The sequence below is a fragment of the Opisthorchis viverrini genome (genome assembly GCF_000715545.1).
Source record: "Opisthorchis viverrini unplaced genomic scaffold opera_v5_321, whole genome shotgun sequence".
Taxonomy (NCBI): Eukaryota; Metazoa; Platyhelminthes; class Trematoda; order Opisthorchiida; family Opisthorchiidae; genus Opisthorchis; species Opisthorchis viverrini.
In genome coordinates, this window is record NW_008751979.1 from 371602 (window position 1) to 380919 (window position 9318).

Below are 9318 nucleotides of genomic sequence, written 5' to 3' on the forward strand. Positions count from 1 at the left end.
GAAATTTCCATTATGAAAGCAAATCAAGACTAAAAACATAATTTCAGACTAGCGCTTTCCGGCTTAAGAATTACACGAAAATTATGATTTCTTTATGAATGCTTTCATTAATCTGCTTATTTCCATACGTATCCCCTTGTTTAATCCCGATAAAATTAAAAAACGTCTGCTTCAAAGTGTTTCCTCGGACTTGCTTGTAGACATTAAGTGGCCAAGTGGTGTAACTCTCCTACCAGATCAAATGGTGGAATATATTATGTCCACAAAGTAAGAGACGAGAAATAGCTAACAGGCGGTTGTTCGACCAGGCAGGTGGTTATCCTTGCGTCAATTGTGAGTGCTTGACCCATCCTCCACCTGGTTCAAACCACGCCTTTTGAAACCCACAGACTCGGTTCGACCAAAAACACTATCGGTTCTAATCGCCTAAAATTTTGACCGTGTTTTTCGCCTCTACTGGACAAGGGGCAAAGTACTTGGATGCATTCGTAGATTTCTTAATTACAGATATTTCTGGATTAAGTTCGAATTATCTACCTCATCCATACCAAAAGTTTCGTTTTTACTTTACCGATGCCTGGTCACTGAGCTATTATCACTTCTTATTAGAAAAAATGGCCGTCCAGTTAGCGTGCTTTTGAGTAATTTCGGTACTTTCCGATGTGAAATTTTGATACCAAATGAGATGACATATTACCGGTAAGAAGGAACGCCGGTTCGCTTAGTGTAACTTTTCAGTCAGTCGCGTCCAGTATCTATGACTGGTCATTTGAGTTAGCCGGTGCATATATTTTCTTTATGCACCGGTACCACATCGTACCTTTTAAGCTAAATAAGCTAAATAAAGCTAAATAAAAACTCCTTTTTTTAATTATCGGTAATTCGTTTTACAGAAAACATAATTGAAACCCAGATCTGTAATTTTTGGAGGATAGAAGGGCTGTAGATTGTTTCTATGGTTTTGAGCATAGATATATTTCACTCTATGGACAGTATAAGAAATAAAATCCCGAATCCATCTACGAGCTATGGAAAAATCTCCCGCTTACACTCAGACATACGGTAGTTTTCTATTTGAATTTCCTCCCGTCACTGAAGCCGATCCATTATAGAAGGCATTGAAGCACCGCACAGCTGTTTTGGCTTTATTGAGAACTAGCATGGTTGCACATCTCACGAAACTAAAAGTGTTTCCAATCCGCGACGTACCGAGCAGTGTTCATCACATAATCGTTTGACCATGGGCGGTTGGACGGCAATGGGATTAGCTCTTAGGTAGAATGTAGCGCCCTTTTTCTCTCAGCCACAGCAACCACATCACATGTTCACGTATTGTTTGTCACCTCGTGTGGCAACTTCGTTGCTTGCGTAATATTGGAATACAGCTTGCTTGGTACTATTGGTCATTTCACTCTTCAATAACGTGATAGGTAGTCCATCAAAAGACTGTTGACGGTTTTACCGACTTCAGACCCAACTGGTTGTAGACAGATTAATTACTCTTCGTCCCTTTCTTTTTGACAATAAGGATGAGAAAAAATCTCTAAGGTATCCTTCTGTTCCACGGGATATGACATCATCTACTGGCTTCTCATTATTTTGGATATGTAGGTTGACATGGTTGCAAGATGTTCAAACACTTGGAGGAAGAGATTGTGGCATTACGAAATAGCAAACTTTCTTGCTGCATTCCAAAGCCGGAAACCGAAGGAATGGTTGAATATTACTAACTGCAACGACGGCACTAGGGTTAACTGTCAGGGGATTGCACATCGGAATTGATGAATCTGAAAGGAAGATGAACAAATCACCAATAAATATGAAAGAATACCAAAAGCTGATCAAAGAATTGGCGGTGGCGGTACATTACTTAGACACAGGACGTAGAACAGATCTGGAGAATGCAGAAGTTATAAGACGGGAGACCGTGATTCGCACCACACCGGCTGATAGCCGAACCGGTGGAAATTACCAAGCATCATAGCGTGCATAGAATCGAGGTTATGGAACTGGCAAGCGTATGGAGAGCGGTCTTAGATGAACCGAGTTGACACGTGACTGTGTAGTTTTGGTGCGCGTACCATCATTACCGAAAAGAGGGAATGGAATTCCCAACCCGACCAAAGGTCAGAGAATCCCCCCTCCTTACACATCTATCGTGGCACTAGCTCATCCACACGGACTAAAAGTGCAAATGATGTGCAAGGGAGATCATTACGTAAACCAGAAGCATTGGATCTTAAGCTGGACTCAATCCGTTTAGGTTTCTCCATCAGCTTCACGCTTGGTGACCCACCCTAACACACAAAAATTCTTATCCAGTATCTAACACAGATTAAGCTTAACTTTGCTGATTCGTTTTCCTTATTCCTTAGATCTCCACCAACCCCGTAACCTAGTCACTTGGGCTGACGAAGCGAAACCTTGCCCAGTAATAGATCCACCGATTGATACCAAACTTTCCCGTAAATCACTCAAACTTCTGTTTACATGAAATTATTTTATTGATTTTGTATGCTTCCACCACACCATTTTTACAACATGTGCTAGATTGTTTGAAATGACACATCTCAGTCTCCATTGCTTCATTGTTCCAGACTCACAGGTCCCATTCTAATGGCCGATTGTCACATCATGGGATAGGATGGCACAGAACAACTGGACATCAACCGTTAACAAACAACGGTTGATTAATGTCACGTCAGTACAATGATGATAACAGTAACGAGACAATCTCGCTAGGATGTTTGACATTTCTGCACTAAAAGTCAATCAGTTGCACGTGGACGTGAAGACTGTTCATGAATAATTAACAATAAAGAGGACGAGATGGACCAATTCGACCAGAAGTTTTCCAGTACAACAATGCTCAACGCCATTCTGGATATGTAGGTTGACATGGTTGCAAGATGTTCAAACACTTGGAGGAAGAGATTGTGGCATTACGAAATAGCAAACTTTCTTGCTGCATTCCAAAGCCGGAAACCGAAGGAATGGTTGAATATTACTAACTGCAACGACGGCACTAGGGTTAACTGTCAGGGGATTGCACATCGGAATTGATGAATCTGAAAGGAAGATGAACAAATCACCAATAAATATGAAAGAATACCAAAAGCTGATCAAAGAATTGGCGGTGGCGGTACATTACTTAGACACAGGACGTAGAACAGATCTGGAGAATGCAGAAGTTATAAGACGGGAGACCGTGATTCGCACCACACCGGCTGATAGCCGAACCGGTGGAAATTACCAAGCATCATAGCGTGCATAGAATCGAGGTTATGGAACTGGCAAGCGTATGGAGAGCGGTCTTAGATGAACCGAGTTGACACGTGACTGTGTAGTTTTGGTGCGCGTACCATCATTACCGAAAAGAGGGAATGGAATTCCCAACCCGACCAAAGGTCAGAGAATCCCCCCTCCTTACACATCTATCGTGGCACTAGCTCATCCACACGGACTAAAAGTGCAAATGATGTGCAAGGGAGATCATTACGTAAACCAGAAGCATTGGATCTTAAGCTGGACTCAATCCGTTTAGGTTTCTCCATCAGCTTCACGCTTGGTGACCCACCCTAACACACAAAAATTCTTATCCAGTATCTAACACAGATTAAGCTTAACTTTGCTGATTCGTTTTCCTTATTCCTTAGATCTCCACCAACCCCCCTAGTCACTTGGGCTGACGAAGCGAAACCTTGCCCAGTAATAGATCCACCGATTGATACCAAACTTTCCCGTAAATCACTCAAACTTCTGTTTACATGAAATTATTTTATTGATTTTGTATGCTTCCACCACACCATTTTTACAACATGTGCTAGATTGTTTGAAATGACACATCTCAGTCTCCATTGCTTCATTGTTCCAGACTCACAGGTCCCATTCTAATGGCCGATTGTCACATCATGGGATAGGATGGCACAGAACAACTGGACATCAACCGTTAACAAACAACGGTTGATTAATGTCACGTCAGTACAATGATGATAACAGTAACGAGACAATCTCGCTAGGATGTTTGACATTTCTGCACTAAAAGTCAATCAGTTGCACGTGGACGTGAAGACTGTTCATGAATAATTAACAATAAAGAGGACGAGATGGACCAATTCGACCAGAAGTTTTCCAGTACAACAATGCTCAACGCCATTCGGCACATGCGAATTTTCCAAAGGATTTTGCATGAAGCAATTAAAACATGGTTACTATGGTTGACAGCTGACCAAGCAATTTGGAAAAAGTCAACATCAGATGGTTCAGTCTTAACTGTACTCAAGGTCGATAAAACTGTTTTTATTCCATTGAAGAAAACCAGAGATAAATTTGCTGAAAACCCTCTAACAGCCCACGATGGTTTCCGCTCTTCCTGAGACAAATCGGGTAGACCTTGTTCTGAAGAAACATTATTTCTTTTCCCTTCGCCAACGCATATAGCACAACTACCCTACATTCGCCTATTTCGTGATCAAAAAGGCACAGGCTCTTCTTATTTATATGGAACAACTGAGTTCATCATTTAAGCAATCCAAAACCCAAGTCTTGATTCCGCAGGCATCATGGATAAAGAGTGCAGATCCTCTATGAACGCACTTGTCCATAACTTTACCGGTATAAAAACTCCATAGTATAGCTAACACAATGACGGATATGCTGTACAATTTCTTCAGAGTCAATATGCCATCTAAACGTGTTTATTAATCCTATAATTCGGGTCATATCGAGGAAACCAACCAGTATGCCCAAATTAGCAAGCATTTCTATGCAACGTCAACCGAAAAATGTTGACAGAAGGGTAAAAAAACTTCATGAAACACTTTGAATAGGACATCAAAAACTACAAGATTCTTGCCTTTCAAATCCCTCCAATATATGGAAGCAAAATTGGTCAGTGGAGCTTTTGGCAGCATTAAGGGGCATAAATGTAGATGGCTTTGATTTTCGCGCATCTAATTCTTCCACTAATGCTTCTGAAGCCGGTGAAAAGTGGAAAAATTTGTCAGTAATTAGAATAATTGCGGCCTTCTATTTAGGCTTGGCTATCACGCTTCAAACAGTTAATTAGCAAGGTCTGAGTTTACTTCTTCCAATTGGGCGACATCGGTTGTGAGCACATTGTACCGTACGGTACGTCTTATTTTCGGTCAACCTTTTCCACTTTTTCTACTGAGGTAAGTTGTCCTCACTGACGATTACTTTTGGTATCGCTGGCAGATAACTGATTCGCAAAGCCGTTCATATTGATTATCCCAATTCCTTGAATAATTCATGGAGGTACTGTAGGCAAAAGCATCCTTAAGTTTGCCGGTAGATGCAGAATTTCTAGAAGTTGCGCCACTTAAACAGTCATCCTCCCACCCCCACGCAATTATTCTTATTGGTCCAAAACAAAAGAGCACGTAACTCTAATCATACTCTCACTAGAGTTCATCATGAGTGCAACACCTGGCCGTGGCTGGATAGCTGACATGCAAGGCGAGCGTGATGCGATTGCTCCAAAGGCGCGCGCAGGTTGCGCCAGAATTATTGTGTAAACAGTACAAGCGACGCCTCTACAATAAACAGGCAATCTAATCCCGAACAATGGCACACTGGCAATCATATCCTAATACTGTAATACATGTATAGAGCAGCTCATGTCCTTAGACCAGACAGATATCTTGTGGAAAAGTAACTTCGATGCATAATTCATCCAGGTGAAAATATTAGCAGTACTTCTGGCCCAACATTCACGCTACACAACACCGTAATACTCAGAATGCATTTTGCCGCCTCCCGTCGACCCTGACAAATAGGATTTATGAAATATTAACCTTACTCTAAATATCATAAATTAAGTGAAACAACTAGATCTTATGCCGACAGGAAGCCATGACATCGTCCAAAATGCAAGGATTCTAGTCTCCTATAGAGGAAAATGTTGGTAGCTCAGGTAGCGTAGATGGTGGTCGTTGGCTTGTTCGCTGAGCTGGGCGATTTGATTGCAAGCGTTTCATCACCAATCGAGGTGACATTATCATTGCATTATTGTGGAACGTAGTAGTGCGTAGCGGTGAGTTGGTGGTTGTGTCTAGCAACTCACTACGATTTCTCAGCTCAACGTCTCAGCTTTGCTACTGAGCTGCGACGACCCTCGTTAGAAACATCATACGCATATTCGTACTCTACGCCCGACAGCTGCAGGATTCCTGTTGGGATGAGGGATTCTCTCTCCATACCAGCCTAGCCATCCGTTGAAAAGGACATTCATTCGAAATTTTTCTCACTGAGTCGTTCCTTCCGCACAGAAACCTTGAAGGAATAGTGGTTCCGAATGCATGTGGCGCAAAGTGTGTTGACTTTGACCAATTTTCAGACCATTAGAAACAACTAATGAGACAATTACATTCCTACTTTCTAAATGGACAACAAAAGCGTCGTTGAATTATCCCTGTTAGTGAAAATTAATTGCGTTACCTAGAACGATTTTCTGTGCCCTCTTATCATGCTTGTCTGTGCAGCTCTCGGCTGACAGAAACTAACTAGCAACGAGTGGAGGCTGAGAGACACCTACTTGATGAGCACCAAGGAGGGCAAAACCGTTCGTGGACTGATGAATGATTTTAACTAACCTTGTAAGTAGTGTCACTTATGAACCTGTATATGACTTGTCTCAAGTAGTAAATTTTTTTCCTGTTTAATTTATCAGAACCAACACTACAAAGAACAAAACCTGGTAGCTCTGATTCAAGTAAATTTATTTTCTAAGCGGAAATCCACTATCTATCTACCATTACTTAGAGAACCCTCCAAAGTTGGAGTGCCTTCTTGGTCATTAGCTTCGGTCGCTGACCCAGGTGTCTTGCGAGTTCTGCTGTGACGATGACAGTAACTCTTTTGCCATGCTGACGCTTTGACTCTTAACTGCCTTTAGGATCCGACTCCTTTATCATTACCGAAAGGCAGTCTTGCCAGTTGCGTCCGCGGTATTTCTGTTTCACAAGCAGATTACTATATTCTTTGGCTTTGACAGGGTTCCACCACTTGATTACAGTCCACAGGTGATCCGTATATCTTCCGCCCAATCACATAACGAGTTGCTCTTCACTGACGGTTTATTCACGCTTACAGTCTTCGTCAAATGACAGTTATATTACTTCGGAAGCTGCAATCATCACGACGGTCTTGCTGCAGTTGCTAAAATCAGAGCGTTTTTTCCTTCGTAAGTAAGGATCATGGTTATGGAGCGTCATCCACCAAATGTTTCTGCGGAGATCTGAATAGCCTCCAACCGTTTGTTGAGACAAGTTGAAAAAGGCTATTTGACTCCATAATAACTTCACGAAAAGGTATTAAGTCGAATACCTGGCGGAGTTGAAACAAATCTGAACCGTGCGAAAAGTTGTCTGAAGTTGTCTGTCTGACGTCCAATAAACTCTAATAGGTTTTCCACTGATTCACTTATCTGATCTAAAGCTTTGGATTATGAGTTTAAGTTTAAAAGGCAGCATGTCAAATGTTTTTATCCGACAGTCTGTTACAGGAAATAGTTTCTTGCGTCTTCGGATGGAGGCCGAGTTTTCAAAACACCTAAATCGCCTGAAGAAATAGGCTACCCGGACGAGTAACTCCTTCACCAAAATTCCTTTCAAAACACTGAGAAATGATGCATCCTACACAAGTGGTAAGCGTTTTGAAACTAAATTTTAGGACGCGGCAAGTGGTACAACCACCTCACATTGTTGGGAGATATTCAAGTGTACCACTTTAACAGCTAACATTTGCCTGTCCCTTCTTCATGTCCAAATACACCAAAATATATGGGTACATCGTACGTATATTTTAGTGCTAGCTACCAACATGTCGTGTTGGTTCGGCATTCACGTGTCACCATTCGTGATCTATCAAGCGTCCGTCGATAGCAAGCAAAAATTCGGTTGGTAGATTTCTTTGGCGCTTCTAGGAAAGGTTTAGACTATGCCTCCCATTTTTACAACCACTTTAGCTTTCATAAGATTTCAAAATTAAAATGGAACTGACGAATTATGTGACGGAAGTGATCTATCGTCACTGTGTGGCTGAATGCCGTAATTTGAAAGCGTTCGCCGCCATGTTAGCCTACCGGATGGCTGCGCTCACAAATCCAGCAGGCGGGTTCTCTTCTAACAAGCGAATCGGGCTATTTAGATGTCCAGTCAATTCAGTATCTCGAAAATTTTCTGATCGAATGGAAAACGGGGTCACCAAGTAAAGGCACCAGCGGTGCATTTTTGCGGTGGATCACACGCGCTAGTTCTCTTTCCACAACTCCAGTGATGGTAAACGCATTCAAAGTGACAACTTACCCAGTGGCTCTATAGGAATCCTTTAGTTCGGTGTTCTTTGGACTGTCAAATTAGAAATATTACAGATAAACAGAAAATACCCCGTCGGCTGTTCTTTTGTGGCTGATACGCATTTCAGACCTTTTTCCTTTTGGTCAACCATCTTCAAAACAACTTTCGTACGAATGACCGGACTAAGAGACATGCAAAGCAGGTACGCGTAGACGCAGTCAACTATGTCGCTGTACCTGCTAGGTGAGAGTCATCAGCCGCTTCGATAGCGGCGCAGCCAGCACATACTAGGGTTCTACTATTCTTGTCGTGTCATATCGTGTCGTGTCACATCCTTACTTTTTGGCTTCTCTGGGCCGAAAATGAAAGCAACGGTATTTCATTCATTATTTAGTGTTATCATCCAGCTCCTCACAACAGTCAGCATGGAAAAGCTGTATAATTTTAAAAAAATCTACGGTCAAAATGACCATGTACTAGTAAAATGTACCATGCCCATGCAGAATTAGAAGGAATGGCTCCACTAAAACTACTTCAGTATTGAGAAGGTATATCTAAGGCATCGAATCCCAGATCATTCTGAATGAGGAAGTAAGAACAGAACTGCTGCAGATTCAATTGGTCTTGTACAGTTTTGTCTGTCATTATACGCGCAATGCAAGATAAACTGAGAAAAATCACTTTTCTACACCATCCTTACGGAAAAGTAAAAATTTGTGAGGCCAAACAAAGAAACCAGGTCTACTTCAAATGCCTCACAAGGTTTCCCAAGAGTAGAAGGGAGGCCTGAATCAACAAATAAGTACCGTTTCGAATGGTTCCCATCTTCTAGAAGAATGATGTCAAACTTTGTTTCTATGGGCAATAGTCTTAATGATTGGTTATTCAAGTATGGCTCTCTGAAGGTTAACTTGTCGTCAGTTAGTACTGAACCCAATTTGACATAATGATAATACCCCATTCCCTTGCTTACTATACCACATACGTTTGATCACCACTT

At 41.8% G+C, this 9318-nt stretch overlaps 1 protein-coding gene across 1 annotated transcript; it reads left to right on the plus strand.

Moving 5' to 3' along the window:
- Positions 1-8011: 8011 nt before the first annotated feature.
- On the plus strand, positions 8012-8233 carry T265_09971 (hypothetical protein; the record flags this gene model as incomplete). Its single annotated transcript, XM_009176208.1, has 1 exon — positions 8012-8233. One exon carries the CDS (start codon positions 8012-8014, stop codon positions 8231-8233), a length of 222 nt encoding a protein of 73 aa, XP_009174472.1.
- Positions 8234-9318: the final 1085 nt, after the last annotated feature.